At 40.5% G+C, this 19,721-nt stretch overlaps 2 protein-coding genes across 3 annotated transcripts in view; both read right to left on the minus strand.

The window, feature by feature from the left end:
• The window catches only part of SHROOM3 (shroom family member 3), a 253,208-nt gene extending 249,154 nt beyond the window's left edge, over window positions 1-4,054 (minus strand). Inside the window, exon 1 of one of the 2 annotated variants that reach the window (XM_046655963.1) lies at window positions 3,756-4,054. In XM_046655963.1, the coding sequence (XP_046511919.1) occupies window positions 3,756-3,764 (9 nt within the window). In that variant the 5' untranslated portion in view covers window positions 3,765-4,054. The remainder of the gene's footprint in view (window positions 1-3,755) is intronic. The other variant, XM_046655962.1, reaches the window with a different exon arrangement.
• Window positions 4,055-14,042: 9,988 nt separating this feature from the next.
• LOC124236951 (60S ribosomal protein L37a-like) lies at window positions 14,043-14,383 on the minus strand. Its single transcript, XM_046655970.1, has one exon. It carries the CDS (start codon window positions 14,366-14,368, stop codon window positions 14,102-14,104), a length of 267 nt encoding a protein of 88 aa, XP_046511926.1. The 5' UTR covers window positions 14,369-14,383; the 3' UTR covers window positions 14,043-14,101.
• Between the last annotated feature and the right edge of the window lie 5,338 nt (window positions 14,384-19,721).

Raw genomic sequence — 19,721 nt, forward strand, 5'->3', positions numbered from 1 at the left:
CATCCATCCACACATCTATCTCTACATCCATCCATCTCTCTCTCTCATCTATCTTTCTATCTATTCATTCATGCTTCTATCTATCTATCTATCTATCTTCCTTGAGCTAGCTATCTATCTGAGCCTCAGTCCAGCTCAAGGCAGGCAGGCATACAGCAGGAAAATTGCAACTAGGACAATTTACCCCCATCTGTGTGAACTCCATGGGAACTGAAAGTACAACCTCTCAATCTGTAAACATGAAATAAAAACCTGCCCAAAGCAGCAGCCTATCTCTGCTCAGATAAACTAGATTGTTCTATCTCATGACTCAGGAAAATACCAAGCTATGTGACTAGAGTCAAGAGAACAAACTAGAATTCACACAAAAGGAAAAGACTGAAGACTTCAAATCACACCACTTTGCTCAAAACCCTCCAGTGCTTCTCCATGCCAAAGTCCTCATACTGGCTGAGGGTCCCAAAACCTTCTGGCTGCCCACTACTGTCCTTGCTTTCTCTGCTCCAGACACTCAGGGCCCCTTTCCTGATCTCCCAACATGTCATGCATGCTCTGCTAAGGACTCTTGGACTAGCGGTACCCTCTGCCTTGAATATTCTTTTTTTTTGGTGAGGAAGACTGGCCCTGAGTTAACATCTGCTGCCAATCTTCCTCTTTTTGCTTGAGGAAGATTTTCTCTGAGCTAACATCTGTGCCAGTCTCCCTCTATTTTGTTTGTGGGATGCTGCTACTGCATGGCTTGATGAGTGGTGTGTAGGCCTGTGCCCAGGATCCAAACCTGCAAACTCCGGGCCGCCAAAGTGACATGCACGAACTTAACCACTACACCACCAGGCTGGCCCCATGCCTTGAATATTCTTTTCTCAAACATCCCCCTGGTCCACTGCCTTACCTTCTTGTTTTTCTATTTCATTGACTTTCACGCTAATCTTTATTATTAACTTTTTTCTGCTTACTTTGTGATAATGACTTCTTATTTAAGCCACTAAATGTGGGAATTATTTTATTACTTGGCAATAGATTGCCGAAATACAAAGTAAAATAGTTTCTCTACACACAAGCTACTTTAAGAGGTTCGAGGAGAAGTTTCAGTTAGCCCAGACATACCACTGGAGTCGAGAGTTGTTACAGTATTTGGTTGATATGCTGTGAGATCAGAAATCATACAATGTTAAAATGAGTAAAAACACATTTTGCTCAGAGAGCTGAAGTGACTTGTCTAAGATCACACAGCTAAGTAGGAGCAGATCTAGGAACAGAGCTGGAGCTTTCCTAACACTCAGCTCAGTGTACGTCATTTACTTGTTCAACAAATATTTACTGAGCACATTCTTTATATGAGGCATTATGCCAGGAGCCGGGGATACAGAGATGGTCCTTGTCCTTAGAGAGGTTACATTCCATCAGATGACATACACCTTAAGCAACGAATTAGTTAATTTTTTGTTTGTTTAATTACAACTGTGATAAGAGCCATGAAGGGAAATAGGGTGTTTTGAGAGTATAAAATGAGAGGAAGGGGTTCTGAAATAGTCTGAGGAAAACAGAAAGAGACAGTTAAGCTAAATCCAAAAGATGAGTAAGAAGTAACTGAATGAAGAAGGGAATGGGGAACATTCCAGGCAGAAGTAAAGGCACAGATCCTCTCTACATCAACTGCTCCTCACGTGACATCATGGTGGCCCCTAGTCTTCAATGCCTCGGTCAGTAAGATAACTAGGAGATAAGGATAGCAAGTGGAAACATATAGAAAAAAAGAAAGAGAGAGAGCGATCCAATACGAGTGGAGTTCTCCTGACTGAAAGATTTAACAGAGAAGTCAAGTAGTCCAAGAGAACATGTGACATCATGAAAACTGAAAAACGGAAAATATTTAAGCTGTTAACAAATGGTTGGGGTTATATACCCCCGAGAAGAAGGGTCTCACTAGGAAAATCTTGTACCTCCAATAATGTCTTTGTCCATTGCCTTCATTAGAGACACCTGCTGTACAAAGGCGCAGAGCCAGGAAGTGATGGCACCTCGGGGGCTTGGGGGAGGTAAGAGCTGCATGTTCAGTGTGAATTTCCCAGGTCACGCTCACTCCTCAGTGCTGCTAGTGTCTGTGAAGATGGCCCATCCAACTGCCTAACACTGCAGTGCTTTCGCCTCCTCACACTGGAAGCTTTCCTTCCACTCGATTCAGACCCCTGTGCCTATGGCATATCCTAGACTTGTCATTGGGCAGAAATGCTCAAACCCTCAAATCATAAATTCTTACATTCCAAACTCTGAACACACCTTCCTAGCCGCTTAATCTTGCCACATGTCCTCTGTTTTGTGCTCATCACACAAGTTCTTCAGTCTTAACAATATCTTTGGTCCATTGACACCTCCATTTTCTTCCAAACTATTTGTTCCTTTCTACCTTCAAGTCCTTTCTTATCATGCCTGGTCCCTTGTCTTCCTATGACATCCATCTACTTCCATCTACATCGTCTTCTATTTGTGCTGTCTACTTCCCTGTTTTCACATCCAGGCTGAGGAGTGTTGAAGGAAATGATACCATAATACAGATCAGTGCCACAAAAATATCATGGTCTCTCAACGAAGCTGACAATCAATGCTGCTCCCATTCCCCACATTAGCCACACACTCCCCACATCAGACATTCACCAACCTTCTCAGTCACCTTGTCTACTTCGTCTGGGATAAGAGAAGATAAGAGCCCACCACACCAGAGCCACACCTACTTCCTGCTCCTCCACTGTCAGATGTGCCTTCCTAGAAGTAGAGCCAGAGACAGGGACTCACATACAAGTGATTTATTGAGAGATGTTCTCCGGAGAAAACTGTAAGGAAGTGAGGGAGCAGGATGGCACAGAAGTTAAGATGTGGTTCCAGCTGAAGTCTATTCACAGCCTGATCCCACAGGAGGAGCATGAAGAGCACCACAGAATTGTCCACTATGAGGCAAGAGGGCCAGATTTTTGTACTTTCTTGTCAATCAGTCATTGGCTACAGGCCATCCCTGGGGGAAAGTACACAACCACCAGGCATTTTCTGCTCCTTTCAGCAAAAGGTAATTTTCCATCGTAGAGTGCAGCTGGGAGCTTTACAGCCAATATAACAGCCCGGGGTTGGGGACACTTGTCAATCAAGGGGGCCTGGGCACTCAACAGCAGCATCCAGTCCCACAACTTTACCTACATTTATAGTCTTCCTCTCACTGCTGAACGCAGCGTCCCCCACCCACAACATGCTCCTAACCCACCGTCAACTACCACCACCGCGCCCATTACAATGTAATTTAACCATCAGCTTAACTTCTTTCATAAGCTCCCAGACAGTGGGAGCCATTCATTCTTCTCAATACCCCTGCTGCCTAGCACATAGAAGAAAGCTGTTCTGAAGGAATGTTTTCCATTCATTAGTGGTTCTAGTCGCAGGAATTTCAAGTCAGGTGGGTAAGAGTTTCTTTAAAAACCAGAGCCTTCCACCCTTTGAATCAGATTGCATAGGTGACAAACTTACACTCTCCCTTCAGAGCTGACCTTGACCAATGACCTCCATTTGCCAAATTCTATACCTGGCATGTTGGGCGACCAAAGGCTACAACACAAGGACCAATGAGAGCGCCATGCAGAAGATACCACAAAGAGCCCCTCCTGCTACTTATCTTTGGGATAAATAACTAAAAAGCCAGGGTTTGTGGCTGCTCTCGAATTACCAATATTTTTTGGGCTGGGGACATCCCCTCATCATTACGCACCTACCTCAGCCATTTCTCATGCCACATGTGTGTCAGTAGCAGCATGCTCTGTCTTTTTCTCGTTCATTCTCTTGCTACTTTTAACATAAGGGCCTTGTGCTCTGGAATTCATCTGGGAGAGGCCTCCTCCATTTCTCCAGCTCAGCAGTCCTCTCACTTCATGGGAAAGCACAGTTACCCAAGCCAGAGGTGTTAAGTGATCTTGTTTGACAAACAGGAACAAACCTGGCTTTACACAATGTTGATTCCACCTCCAAAGTACTACAGGCAGCTCGCTACACACCAGGGTAGAAACCAAGTGCAATGTCATCCTTCTATTTGCTGTGAAGACTCCTGCTTCTTACTTCTTTAAAGATATGCTCTGTGGGCAAAGAGTGTACAGACAACTAATGACGAGCGCAAATAAAATCTGGAAGGGCCCAGAAATTTAGAAAAGAATTTGAGAAATTTGGCAGTCATTTTTCTATTGAGAAATAGCTAGTCCACAGGGGAAAAAAATCAATCGAGGCCACACACCAGCAGAAATCAATTTAATTAGGGAGGGGGCAGTGAGCATGGAGAAGAAGAAAAGTAAACAAGGGCCAACCCACTCATTTCAAAATTCAGAACAAGGAACATAAAAAGGATGTCAACCTACAGCCTAAAGTAAAAAGTTAATATTTTCATGTTTGTTACAGCCAAGTAAAGGTGAAAAAGGGAAAGAGGGTAGAAGACATGTTCAAGGACAAGTGAAGAAAAAAAGGGAGAGGCCTCTCTTCTCCTCCAGTTTCTTTTTTTTTTCTTTTTTTAAAGATTGGCACCTGAGCTAACATCTGTTGCCAGTCTTTTTTCCTTCTTCTTCTTCTTCTTCTTCTCCCCAAAGCCCCCCAGTACATAGTTGTATATATTCTAGTTGCTGGTCCTTCTTGTTGTGCTATGTGGGATGCCACCTCAGTGTGGCCTGATGAGTGGTGCTAGGTCCACGCCCAGGATCCGAGCTGGCGAACCCCTGGGCCACCAAAGCAGAGCATGCAAACTTAACCACTTGGCCATGGGGCTGGCCCCTCCTCTGGTTTCTGACATATACCACAGTCTTCCTATTTCCCCCAGCTTTGGCTGAACCCACTCAGCTTCCTGCCAGGACATCAGATCTATCAAACCTACAGAATCCTCCAGAAGCTCCTCATTTACCCTTTCTTGAGCAACTTAGGCTGATGCCATTACCATCAACTATTCCTCCTAGAATTAGGTTGCCAGATTTAACAAATACAAAATACAAGGACTCCTAGTTAAATTTTTATTTCAAATAGATAATTAATAATTTGTTAATGTAAGTATGCCCCATGCAATACTTGGGACATACTTATACTAAACAAAAATAAAACAAACTAAAATTCTTGTTTACCTGAAATTCAAATTTAATCAGGTATCCTGTATTTTATCTGGCATTTCCACCCAGAATCCCACCATCAGAACCAAATTTTGTTGGGATTAAACCTCTAGCAAGATTCTTATTTGTTTTCCGGTGTGTTCTCTCAGAGAGGTGCATAGGGAAGACCCACGGCCCACACCACCCGTCACGTGGAACACAGGAATCTGTGCCGACGGGAGGAGAAATTCCAAGCCCACGTGGGCAGGATCTAACACATGATTTAGGCAAACATTTTCATTGACAAATATGGAAGCTCAGAAAGATTAAGTGATTTTTGGAAAGATTAAAAGATTAAACTGCCTGGGTGGCAGTTATTAATAGAGAGTCAGGACTAGAATCTATGTTTTCTTCCTTCCTCTCTCACAAGAATTTTCTTATCATAAATTTTATATATAACACACAAAACTTCAGGAGGCAGATGGTGAAGCGGGTACTAAATTCTAAAATAGTTTGTGAACTAAAATAGTTTTGTGAACTTAAAAATGAGTAAAAAAGGAGTGTGATAAAGTGTTGGCTTTTGTGAAATGTAACTTATAAAATACCTTTTGAATCTCATTTTGAAATTCTGCAATCAAGTACTCTTCAATCAGTCTTCAGACCTTCCAAATGCGTACTTGCTCCAGTTCAAAATCTCGCCAAAGCAGGCTAACTCTGGTTAGTGCACATCCATCACAGGCCCAAACATGCCTCCTTGCCAGTGACACCAACAAACGCTAGGTGGGAGGAAGCAAATGGAAAAAGCAGCAGTTCTGAAAGAAGAAAATGCTTCCTTCGCCTGGTTTGTACCTAAGGGCTGTGGGAATGCCTCAATTTACTAGGGAGCCCTGTTGTCATTTCATAAGCACATTGCAACACTGAACCCTAACAGGGACTCTCACTTAGCAGCAAACTGGGCCAAAGATCTGAGCCAGGCTGTCGGACCTTTAGAGATTTATGTTAAAAGGCCCTAATTTTCTAGAAATAGTATCCAAAGTGCATTCTCCTTTTTAGGAACTCCTATTTTGGAGGCTTCAGTGGACAATTCTGATGATCACTCCCCATACGGTGTTTTTCCAAAACTAATGTCTACAAGAGAAAATATAGCCAGACTTGAATCCCAGGGTGATCTGGGACCCGCATAAAGTCTACGACGGTTTGGATGCTCTGGCTCCAAATAATGCAATACCCGTCTAAAAGTGGCTTGAACAACGGGAGTTCACTTTTTTCACATGACAATCAAGAGACGGATAGTCCTGGTGTTGTTTCAGGGGCTCCTCACTGTCCGGGCTCTGAGTCAACTTCCTACCTGTTTTCTTGGCCTCTGCCTCAAGACCACAAGATGACTGCAGCTGCTCCCAATACAATAAACTTGCATTTGAAACCCAAAGCAGAAAGAGATTTTTCTTACTAGACTTTTTATCATGAGAGAGAAAATCTTTCCTAGAAACCCCCAGCAGGTATCGACTTGTGTCCCATGACCAGAGCTCAGACCAGTCTCATGACCGGTCTCAGACCAGTCACATGCAAGGGAGTCTAGGAAAGCAAGAATCCAGAATTTTTAGCTTCCACGTAGTGAGAAAAAAAGGTTCTTACAGCAAGGAAAGAACTGCCACACTTCTCCCCAGCTTGCATACATCGCACATTAGTGCCCTGCCATCACCCCAGGCCCAAAACATCACCACAGGCATGAAAGTCTTTCCAAACTGGCGTACCTCCTGCTTTCTCTATTTCCATTCAAGATGCCCGCAATTTTCCTCTCACTCCTCTGGAGACCCCAGATTCATCTTGGACTCCTTCCTTTTCCTAATTCCCATAACCACAGTCTCCATGGCTCAAGAGCATCAGCCCTTCTCAAGGAGTCTTCTCTCTCTCCTCTCCTTTCGGTTCTGAGTGTATTAATTCAGACTCATCACTTCACAGCCAGACTAACGTGCAAAAGCCACCAAACCATTCTGCCCTCATCCCAGACACCGCTTTGTCATGTTTCCTGTTCAGAAAGCTTTCAAGGATTCCCCCATTAGCCACAGAAGATATTTCAAAACCTTTAGCCTAATTCTTAAAGTCAGCCACAATGGGCTGCAGTGGTTAAGAAAGCACACTTTGTAATTAAACAACTTGCTTGAAGTTTGGCTACTTAACTCTCCAAGACTCAGTTTACTCATTCATAAAATGGAAGTGACAATAACACACAGCACACATGTTGAGTGTCAATAATTTATTGTCAATAATATTATTATTTTTTTTTTTTTTTTAAAGATTTTATTTTTTCCTTTTTCTCCCCAAAGCCCCCCGGTACATAGTTGTGTATTCTTCGTTGTGGGTTCTTCTAGTTGTGGCATGTGGGACGCTGCCTCAGCGTGGTCTGATGAGCAGTGCCATGTCCGCGCCCAGGATTCGAACCAACGAAACACTGGGCCGCCTGCAGCGGAGCGCGCGAACTTAACCACTCGGCCACGGGGCCAGCCCCCAATAATATTATTTTTCCTGTTGTTCTTAAGTAGCAGGCACTCTGCTATATATGAGGATGTCTGGGTGGGTAATATATATAAATGATGTCTGTCCTCATTAAGTTGATTTCAGTTGCTGAAGTAAACCAACTCTTTCATCGGCTGAATGCACCTCTAATTCGCCGCTCAATATCCATTTTATAAACTGATTCTTTGTCTTTCTCTCCGTGACTAAGGAGAGTCCCAAGAGGAGCGCCATTTTTGGCCATGCTCGTTCTTGGAGAAAGCTTCCTCCAAAATCCTCAAACTTCACTTTGTCCTCAAAAAGACTCCATTTACTCTGAGGCCATAAACCCTGGCTCATGTCTTTGAAAGCGCACTGTGCTTCCAGAACTGTTAACAGTATTTATCTTCATCCGACTTCTGTGCAGGTTCAAAAAGCAGAAATGAAACATAGTGGCTCTTTGTTTCCTTATACCACAGTTAGACTGTTTCTGTAAATTTTAAGCACCGGAGATTAAAAATCAGACCAGGGATTAAATGGACACAAATTACATTCTTCTCACTTTGCTGTGATCTTGTGACTTAGCTTTTTCGTCTTCAAATTTTGACTCCTCTTACTTTGACTCTTTTACCAGTTTCCACAAACCAGCCATAATAAAAGACCACATTCTGTAGGGGTACTCATTCTCTGTTTAAAAAATCATAGTAAAAGGAAAAGAAAGTCTCTTCAACAAATGGTGCTGGGAAAACTGGACAGCCACATGCAAAAGATTGAAAATTGACCATTCTTTTTCACCACACACCAAAATAAACTCAAAATGGATCAAAGACTTAAAGATTAGGCCTGAGACAATAAGTCTTTTGGAAGAGAATATAGGCAGTACACTCTTTGACATCAGTTTCAAAAGAATCTTTTTGGACACTGTAACTCCTCAGTTGAGGGAAACAATAGAAAGAATAAACAAATGGGACTTCATCAGACTAAAGAGCTTCTTCAAGGCAAGGGAAAACAGGATTGAAACAAAAAAACAGCTCACTAATTGGGAAAAAATATTTACAAGCCACTTATCTGACAAAGGGTTAATCTCCATAATATACAAAGAACTCACACTGATTAGCAACAAAAAAACAAACAACCCGATCAAAAAACGGGCAGAGGACATGAACAGACATTTCTCAAAAGAAGATATGAATATGGCCAATAGACACATGAAAAGATGTTCATGATCGCTAATCATCAGGGAAATGCAAATCAAAACTACACTAAGATATCACCTTACACCCGTTAGATTGGCAAAAACATCCAAAACCAAGAGTGACAAATGTTGGAGAGGATGTGGAGAAAAAGGAACCCTCATACACTGTTGGTGGGAATGCAAACTGGTACAGCCACTATGGAAAACAGTATGGAGATTTCTCAAAAAGTTAAAAATAGAAATACCCTATGACCCAACCATCCCATTACTGGGTATCTATCCTAAGAACCTGATATCAGAAATCTCAAGAGTCCGTTGCACCCCTATGTTCATCGCAGCATTATTTACAATAGCCAAGACGTGGAACCAGCCTACATGCCCAGAAACTGATGATTGGATAAAGGAGATGTGGTATATATACACAATGGAATACTACTCAGCCATAAAAAAAGACAATATTGGCCCATTCACAACAACGTGGATGGACCTCGAAGGTATTATGTTAAGCGAAATAAGCCAGTCAGAGAAAGACGAACTCTATATGACTCCACTCATAGGTGGAAGTTAGTATATTGATAAGGAGATCTGATCGGTGGTTACCAGGGAAAAGGGGGGGTGGGGGGAGGGCACAGAGGGGGAAGTGGTGTACCCACAACATGACTAACAAAAATGTACAACTGAAATCTCACAAGGTTGTAATCTATCATAACATTAATAAAAAAATAAAATAAAATAATAGTAAAAGGTATATCTCAAAGATAAGCAAGATCTGTACCCTACTGATACCTTCCAGCCACAAAAGACTTTCATGTAACTAATGCTTCTATTGCCCTCCGAAATTATCCAAGCACTGAAAGGCCAGGACAACGCCTCAGTTCACCAGTTCATTTTGGCAAAGTGCTGGTCGAGAGCTGAGCCCTGCCCTCCTTCCTTCCTCCAGAGCTCGGGTCAGAGGCAGGCATGAGAGTTTCTCCATGTTTCCTGTCTGTGCAGGAACACCTAGTGGTTAGGAGTACTGACTCTGGACCTAGACCACCTGAGTTCAAATCATGGCTATGTGACCTTGGGCAAGTTCTTTAACTTACTTGTGCCTGAGTTCCCTCATCTAAATTAAGGATAAAAACTGGCTGACCCCATAGGATCGGGAGAATCACGTCACTTAATACAGGTAGCGTGCTTAGGGCGCCGCCTGACGTAGGACTAAGTGCTATGTAGGTGTGAGCTGCTCTTGTCACTAGTACTCTTTCCCTTGGCTTGGCCACCAGTCAACAGTCTTCATGGCTTGCTGGAACACTTCCTCAACATTCCTCCAAAGCTCTCTATTCAAAACCTCAGGCCAGCCTATGAATCAACCAATTTCATTCTGTGGAAAAGAGTCCAAGAAGAATAAATGGGGAATGTTGGATACGGTGGGGCTCATGCTTTATCAGGCTCTAAAGAAATCTGGACAATAGAAATGCAAACTGCTCTGCTTAAGAGGGAGTCCATATTTTATCCCTCATCAATGACACAATGTTCTCCTTAAAAGTCAAACAGCATCCCTCTCACTGCCTACTCTTTATAACCTCCTGCTCAAATATACATGCCACCAAGAAAATTGTTAATATTTGTACAGTTCAAATAGCTTTGGCTCATTAAAAATCAGACTTTTGACAAGTCCATTAATCCTAGGATTTCCACTCTAAGGTAATGTTCACTTTGCAAAGTCATAACCAGAGCACCTATGTATAAAGTGACTCTTATGATAAAAATATGGTCTGTTTGGGGGCTGACCCAGTGGCACAGCAGTTAAGTTCGCACGTTCTACTTCGGCAGCCTGGGGTTTGCCGGTTCGGAGGCGGGGTGCGGACTTGGCACTGCTTGGCAAGCCATGCTGTGGTAGGTGTCCCACATATAAAGTAGAGGAAGATGGGCACAGATGTTAGCTCAGGGCCAGTCTTCCTCAGCACAAAAAAAAAAAAGAAAAAGAAGAGGCTTGGCAGCAGATGTTAGTTCAAGGCCAATCTTCCTAAAAAAGAAAAATATGGTCTGTTTGTAAAAATCTTTCTGGTGGTCTTTATTCTCAGTTAGTGACCTTCTCTTTTAAAAAAATAGTGCTATAATTTATAAAGTTAAACAATTTGTCTCCAATACTGTAACTTCTTTTTACCATCCTTAATAGTATCTCTAATAGCACAATCCTAGAAGCTAAGAATAGGTTGAAAGAAGCAGACTGCAACTTCTTCATAGTTTCAGGATAAACAACACAATTTATAAGGCACATAAAAACCATGATGACATACATATTAAAAGTTCTTTTCACTTAAAGACTATAAAAATACTTTGGCTGAATTATCTGTGTTTCAGGTCTCTCAGCTCAGTAAGTGGCACTAATGAAAAGCAAAAAGGCCAAAAGAAAGAAGGATGGCAAGGAACTAAGAGCAAAGGCCTTAGAATAATCTGCAGTTAGCTCCATCCATCCTTTGAGAGTTGACTAATGGAAACAGGGGGCCTCTGTTTCCACTCTATAGTTCCAATTCGTGGTGAATACTGTCTGTGTTCCAAGTGCAGTAGCAAAATAATAAATCAGAGTGAATTCAACGTAAGGATGACCCCATTCAGAGAGACTAAACTTTTAGTACAATTCAATTTTCTTTGGTTTACCTACTGGTTCACAACATGGGTCGGGGTTTGGCCTGGAAGGTCAGTGCAGAACCAAGAAGTACCAGCCAAGCCAGACACATACCATTAATAAGATAACTTTTAATATAGTTGTTAATAATGGAGAGATTGCTAAATTAAAAATTGCCTTTCTCCCCAGCAATTCTACTCCTAGGTGTATATCCAAGAGAAGTGAAGATATATGTCCACACAATCTGTGCATGAATGTTCATAACAGCGTTATTCATAATAGCCAAAAAGTGGAAATAACTCAGATATCCACTAACTGATGAATGGATAAGTAAAATGTCTTGTATCCATATAATGGAACACAATTTGGCAATAAAGAGAAATGAAGTAGTGATACATGCTAAACAGTGGATGAACCTTGAAAACCTTATGCTAAGTGAGAGAGTCAGTCACAAGAGGTCACAGAATGTATGGTTCCATTTATAGGAGATGTCCAGAGCAGTCTAATCTACAGGGACAGAAAGTAGCTTCGTGGTTGCCAGGAGCTGGGGGAAGGAGGGAGCAGGGAGTGACTATTACTGGGTATGGGGTTTTTGTGGGGACAGTGATGAAAAGTTTTAAAATTGATTGTGGTAATGGTTGCACTACTCCATAAATGCACTAAACATCATTGACTTGTATACTTCAAATGGGTGAATTTTATGATACATGAATTATATTTCAATAAAGCTGGGTTTTTTTAAGTTGCTTTTCTCTCATTTCTTCACATAGATATTTATGAAGTAGTTACTCAGCACAAATTCCAGGGTTAATGGTGAAGTATATAAGATACACAGTAGACCTTTGTCCTTCACAAGGGATGATTCTGGAAACCTTTCCAAATCACCAAATAAATGATCGCTACTAGGGCTGAGACATTGCACAACCACAGGGAGTGTCATTCATTTTGGAATCTATGTGAATGGTGTTCCCAGGAGTCAGGCAGAGCAAAATCTCATGGCCATACGAGGCGGTCCTGGCTACCACTAAGACACGAACATGTGGCTTTCTTTCCTGGAACTCCCCCGGCCCATTACCACCAAAGAACCAACTCTTCTTTTTTTCACTTTGCAAAAATTATTGAATATGTGCCAGTGGATTGGGATGCAGATGGTGGCTGGTGAGCCAGGCTATATGGCTTATTCCCCACTGGCACTGCCAGCACTCATGAGAATCTACAAGGAAATGTTCCACGATCAATCCTACTGCCTGGACTCCACCTCATTCAAATATTTATGAAAGAGATGCCAATCCATCATGTGGTTCTAAATTGTCAATCTTATTTACAGGCAAATAATCATTTTCTGCATATTTTAAACATCTTTTTCAAAATATACTAATTGCCATCCACTGTTTACTCTGGTTTTTTGAATTGCCAATTAAATATACAACTGTCTGTGCTTTTGAAGTAAATATAGTTAGCAATGCAAATACTTATGCTTATTGATCAAACACATTTGTGTTCACTTCCATCCCAACCCACAGAGATGGAAGCTGTTGATCTTTAAGCAAATGGCACTGCACACACATTTTCTTCTGTAAGTCAGAGAGAGTGGGAAGCAACTAGTCATATCCGTAAAAGAACATCTGTGTCTGTGTAAGGGGTGGGAAAGCAGAAAAAATGGAAATGACCAAACTGCAACCATGTTAGTATCTGTGCCCGTGGATCATATGACCATGCAGGACTAATTCCCCAAAATCATTTGTTCTATTTAGTTTTTTGAAAAAAACATTTAATTATGATGATATACTTCAGACATATAAGGCATAAAGAATAATGAAGCATCCCCACGTCTACTACCACCCTACATAAGCAATAAATACACTTGGAGCCCCTGATCCCATTATTCTCTCCGCTATTTATTTTCAAATGATTTGGGAAAGGACAAAAAGGATCCTTTTCAGGAACTGCAGGACAAAAGATGAGTCCAACATTCTGTAAAGATACTGCCGTTTACAGTCTGATATAAAGGGGCTACCTGACGAGAGCCAACTCCACTCCGCCAGATCCATTCTGCAGGATGCCTCAGATACTCACTACTCCCTCTTTTTTTTTTTTTCCTCCAACGAACTTCATTTTTTATTAGTGTGACCATTTGTATCAACTTGAATAATTCAATCCTATGAATCCTCGTGTACAAACTGAAAAATGGAGCAGGCTGTAGATATTTGCAAAATTTGTTCTCAAATTCTTAGTTTCATGTTGATTTTGAAGATGCTGATACATGTGATCAGACAAAACACCAACAGTTAAGAGGCAGTATACATCGTCCTACCTTTTAGAAACATTCTTAAAAAATATTAACTGTGATTTTTTAAAAGTCTGCACAATTTGAACCAATGCATCTCATATCAAACTCGCAAAAACAGACTTAAAAAAACAGACCATTTCTCCTCCAAGTCTTTTTGTTTGTTAAAGAATAGCACCTGAGCTACCTACTGTTGTCAATCTTCTTTTTGTTCCCAAATCACCCCAGTACATAGTTGTATATTTTAGTTGTGGGTCCTTCCACTTGTGGAAAGTCTTTTTGAGAACGCAATATCAATGCAATGCAACGCAAATCAGAACATCTAATTAATAAAATTAACAAACCAAAGTAATCTTGTTACATAAATTAACCCATTTATTACAGGCCCAGCAATGTTTCAAACGGCGGAGCTTCTACTAGTCTTTCAATTCCTTCAGTCTTCTGATGGCGGACTCTACTGTGACGGCAGAAGTGGTATTGTAGGTCCACGCGCCGCCGGCCACCGTCTTCATGCAGGAGCCGCAGTGCCAGATGCCTACCGTGCGCCGCTTCATCTTCGTCTTCCCGCAGAAGGAGCACGTGTCCTTGGCGTGCTGGCTGATCTCAATCTTCTTCACCGTCTTCCTCAGGGAGGCGCCATACCGCGTGCCGTACTTGCCGACCTTCTTGGTGCGTTTGGCCATCCTGCCGCGAACTAGGTCCCAGCCCAAAGAGCTCACTACTCCCTCTTTTATGCCACAGCAGCAGAGCCTCCATACAGAGGTAAAGAAACATACCTCACCTCTTCATAACTGATAGGTTCATGAGCACAGCATGAATGCCTATATCTCTGAATGTTTATTTCTGAAACAAAATGTTATAAGCAACTAAACACAGACCTCTTCTCTCATAAATGTCCTATAAATTTATCTATTTATCTTTAGGGAAAAAAATATTCAATTAGGAACTTATCTACTTTCCAAACCTTCTTACTAACTCTGGCCAAAGAGAACTTTAAATCCTCTTTTTCACGTGGACAAAATAGCCCAGACCGGCCCAGTGTCTTAGTGGTGAAGTTGGTGCACTCCACTTCAGTGGCCCAGGGTTTGAGGGTCTGGATCCCTGGCACAGACTTACACACCGCTCATCAGCTCACACTGTGGTGGTATCCCACATACAAAATTGAAGAAGATTGGCACAGACACTAGCTCAAGGACAATCTTCCTCAAGCAAAAAAGAGGAAGATTGGCTAAGATCTGTTGCCAATCTTCCTCACCAAAAAAATAAATAAATAAATAAAGCCCAGACCCCAGGCTATTGCAGGCAGCCAGTGTCAGTGAGAGGCAGGAAGATGAGGACGTAAGGTAGGGGGAGTAAGAGACGGTTGACCCCTAATTCAGCACCTCAACTCCTGAATCCAGAGAACACACAGGACATTGAAACAATATGGAAAGTTGACTATACTGGGTTTCCTATATGGTCTGAGAAGGCAATGAATTCTTCTATCATCTAATATTTACTGTGAATTTGTTTCTTGCATTAGATTCTATCTCCTAACAGAGACCTGAGGGACTAGCCCTAGGACGGTTATGTTTGGTAAGAGGAGTAGAGAAGAATGGATAGCTTTAGTGCTTTCTCCATTTGATAGGCCTGGCTGGGCATCATGAGAACTTGGGTCCTAGAGAGGGAAGTGGGGGAGGGGAGGAGGGAGACAAAAGGGCTGGCCCTGGCCGTTTTCTCAAATGTCAGGCCCACCGCCCAGGCTCTGAAACTTAGATTATAATCACAGCCCTCTTATTTTCTGCTAACAGATGTTGAATCCCCGAGTCACTACATCGTGACCACATCCTTGCAATCTGAGTAAAATCCCTGGTATTAGAAAGAAAAGAAAGTTGAAAGCCTGCTCCTGCTGAACCATAATCAACTCTCTCAAGACCTATTTTTTAATTTGCTTTTTGTTTCATGTCATCTTTCTATATTCCCTGTTTATATGAGCGTAGCGTTCCCTTGACATAAAAGAAAATGCTAAGTAAAGATGTGGACAGAAAAAGAAACATCCTGCACACCTCATGTGTTCTTTACCACATATTTATATCTTACTTCTTTCCAAAAACACCTATGGATGACTCTATAAGAAAGAAATACACACACACACATATATATATACACTCAAATATATATTGATCATGCAAACCATATATACAGATGTGATAAAGTAGAAAGAAAAAATCATGACAATGATTTAAAAATTAATACAGTCACTGGAACTGAGCATTAAGAATAGCTTTGAGCCTCCAGACAATGCAGGCAAAGACGGAAAAACAAGTTATGCATAGTCTTGCAGCAATGGGCAACGATCTGAGTTTACCTAAGGGGGGCTGTTCTTTTCTCTTACGACACATCAAGTTAAACCAAATCTTATTTAGTTTAAGAAATGTTGTTCCCAGTCTCTCCGTCTTATTTCAGCCATTTGAACTAGTTAAGATATATTTCATGAACATTCTCTTATATCTTTAATCCTTAATTATTTCTCCAAACCATAGGAACTCCAGATTCACAGAAATTGCAGTCGAGCCTATTCCAGCTCACCAGCAGACACACACATCATAGACACCCATAACACGTTCCCAGAAGCATTATCTTAATGCAATAGGTTATACACGGAGGATTAAGAGATGAAAGGAGAGGCTGCATATCCTACTTCTTAATCTTCTGCCATTTCTGCTTAAGAAAAAGAAAGACATTTCAGTAAACTAAAAAAAAACACACACACACACACACATAGTAAATATCTAAGACAGGTTATACAGTCAGATCTTTAGAAATTAAGTAAAGTCGATAACCAAATAGGCCCACAGACTTATTTGCAGCTCTTTAACCAATAAACAGAAAAATAGAAGGGCTCGGCTAAAAAACCCAATGTCTAGAGATGAATTGGATTTTGTTGCCACTAAGCTGGTTTACAAGAAATGCAGTAATCTGATGCTCAGTGGCCAAGTCTCTTTAATCATGGATGGATCAGCATTTAGAAAACTATAGAAAACAGATCCTAGGCCAGCCCTTCAGTCTTTAGTGAAGGTCATACAATTGAAGCAAATGGCTTTGAGAGTCTAGGAAAAGAGTAGACAGATCATCCCCCCTTGTATATGAAACACACATGCTTCTCTAACCTAATTAGGTAGCGACTCCTCCAAAATAAAGAGTTTTCAAATTACTCTAAAAAATTGCTGCCTGATTCAGATGCCAGGTCCCCCAACCAAAATCTCATTTTCCCGTATATGCTAGTACTCAGTATACTGCCTGACTCATAGAAATATTCTGCTGGCACAGCTGCCCTAAGATTGTTTTGTATATCCACGCAGTTCAACAGGTTTAAATTAAATAAAATAGAATTGTAATACAGGCAAGATTGTTTCATGTGAATTCTAGAATGAAGAGTTTTTTTTCGAACAGTACTGTTTTGTGTTGATTAAAACACATGGATCCCAGGAAGTTGTAGAAAACACTAGAAGAACTCACTACTGAATGTTTCCTCATTCACTGTAAATTTTTTTCCCACCATGGAATATTAGATTAAATAAAGCTGGTGTGAACAATGAATTTGCAGTTCACTGAACCTTTACTGAGTTAATTTTACTGAACCTGTCCTTCTGAACAACTGTGTGGAGAAAGTTAAGTGCTGTGTATAAATTCAAGTGATTTGCTTTGAATTTCTTAACATTCTAGTTCAGCCTGTAGTTTGCAATCCAAAAAGCCAAAACTTGCTTTATAAGCTTTCAAAATGTTCAGTATACTCAAAGAACAATGTGGGAAGCAGATTTTACATATCTTCTGCATTTAATATTTTATTTTATAATATAGTTATCAAAGCTTCCAAATACTAATTTGATCATATTTCTAAAAATTCTGTAAATAGTTAACTCTTCAACTAAAGTAGAAATTGACTATGGTAAAATACAGAGTAAAAAAGTCCTTTGTCTCTGACCCAGGAGTCTTATGTCTTCTATCAGCATCCATGAAACTGTGGCAGGCTAACCTGTTAGCTTGCCAGTGGGGTAAATTCTCAGATCCTTCACAGTTCTTGACAACTGTCATCCAGTTAACATAACATATGTGTCCTGATGAGACCTGGATTGATACACTAACATATTTTCCCTTTCTTGTTCTCCAAATCAGGCATATGTGTTAGGGAACATGACAAAAATCTCACTTTCATCTTCTAATTTTATCAATCACTTCTTTCCTATGAAAGTCATGCCTCTATATATCCACCATATTTATATTATTATGAAGGTTTATATAATTCAATTTACCAGGCTAATATGATCAAGCCCTTCGGGGGACAATTTCTAAAATTATATATATTCCCTAACACAAAACTGAAATGCCAAGGACAAACTTACTTGTACCCTCTAATACAAAATCTAGGAAAGATGCAGAGATGGTAATGAAAACGATGCTGGACTAAATTTTCTGAACCAAACTCTAATCACATTGTCTACTTTCTCAATAACCTTTAGTGGTTCTCCACTCCAGCAATGGAAGCCCTTTATAGTTTGATTCAAATTTATATTTTCAAATTTATTTCCTGCTACTTTCTTTATACACTTTACAATTTAGTTATATATAACCATTACAAAGCATGAAACTGTCCTATACTTTATATTTATTTTATTGAGATATAATTCACCTACTGTGCTATTTACCTTATTAGAGTATATAGGTCTGTGGTTTTTAGTATATTCACAGTGTTTTACAACCATTACCACTATCTAATTTCATAACATTTTTTATTACCCCAAAAAGAAGTTCTGTGCTCACTAGTAGTCAATCTCTAATGCGCCCTCCCCACAGCCCTCGGCAACTACTAATCTACTTTCTGTTTCTATGGATTTGCCTATTCTGGACATTCCGTACAAATGGAATCATACGATGTGTGGCCTTTTGCAAGTGGTTCTCTCACTTAGCATGATGTTGTCAAGGTTCCTCCACGTTGTAGCAGGAATCAGTACTTCGTTCTTTTGTATGACTGAATAATGTTCAATTGTGTGGATATACCATAATTTTGTTTATCCACCAGTTGATGAATATTGGGATTTTTTCCCCACTTTTGATTATTATGAATAGTGTTATAAATATTCATGTACAATTTTTTGTGTGGACATACGTTTTTATTTCCCTTGGGTACATACCTAGGAGTGGAATTTCTAGGTCATGTGGTAACTCTATGTTTAACTTTTTGAGGAGTTACCCACTTGTTTTCCAAAGTGGCTACACCATTTTATATTCCCACAAGTATGAGGATTCCAATTTCTCCACATCCTTGTCAACACTTGTTATTGTCTGTCTTTTTCATTATAGCCATCCTAGTGGGTGTGAAGCGGTACCTCATTGTGGTTTTGATTTGCATTTCTCTGACAACTAAGGATGTTGAGTATCTTTTCATGTGCTTGTTGGCCATTTGTATCTCTTTTTTGAAGAAATGTCTAACCAAATCTTTTGCTCATTATTAATGGGTTTGTCTCTTTTCCTCGTTAAGTTGTAAGAGTTCTTTCTTCTTTTCTTTTCTCTTTTTAATTTTAGCTTTATTGACGTATAATTGGCCAATGTAATAGTTCTTTACATATTCTAGATACTAAACCCTTATCAGATACATGATTTGAAAATATTTCTCCCATTCTGCATGTTGTCTTTTCACTTTCTTAATAGTGCCCTTTGAAGCAAAAGTTTTAATTTTGATAAAGCCAATTTATCTATTTTTTTTCTTTGGTTGCTTGTGCTTTGGGTGCCATATCCAAGAAACCATTCCCCAATGCAAGGTCAGGAACATCCCATAATTTTTTAAAATTTAGATATATAATTCATATACCATACTTAAAGACTTTTTATTCTGAATATAACATTTACACCAAAAAGTACACCCAACATAAATGCATAACTTAATTAATTATTATAGAACCATCACCCAGGTCAAGAAACAGATTGTTGCCAGATCCCCAGAAGCCTTCCACCAGCGCCCCACCACTGCTTCCCAGTCATAACACCCTCTCACCTGCA

This window comes from Equus quagga, chromosome 3 (assembly GCF_021613505.1).
Source record: "Equus quagga isolate Etosha38 chromosome 3, UCLA_HA_Equagga_1.0, whole genome shotgun sequence".
NCBI lineage: Eukaryota > Metazoa > Chordata > Mammalia > Perissodactyla > Equidae > Equus > Equus quagga.

Bases quoted from the DNA above. Each gene is read 5' to 3' on its own strand.
- LOC124236951 (XM_046655970.1), bottom strand. From the start codon at position 14,368: ATGGCCAAACGCACCAAGAAGGTCGGCAAGTACGGCACGCGGTATGGC.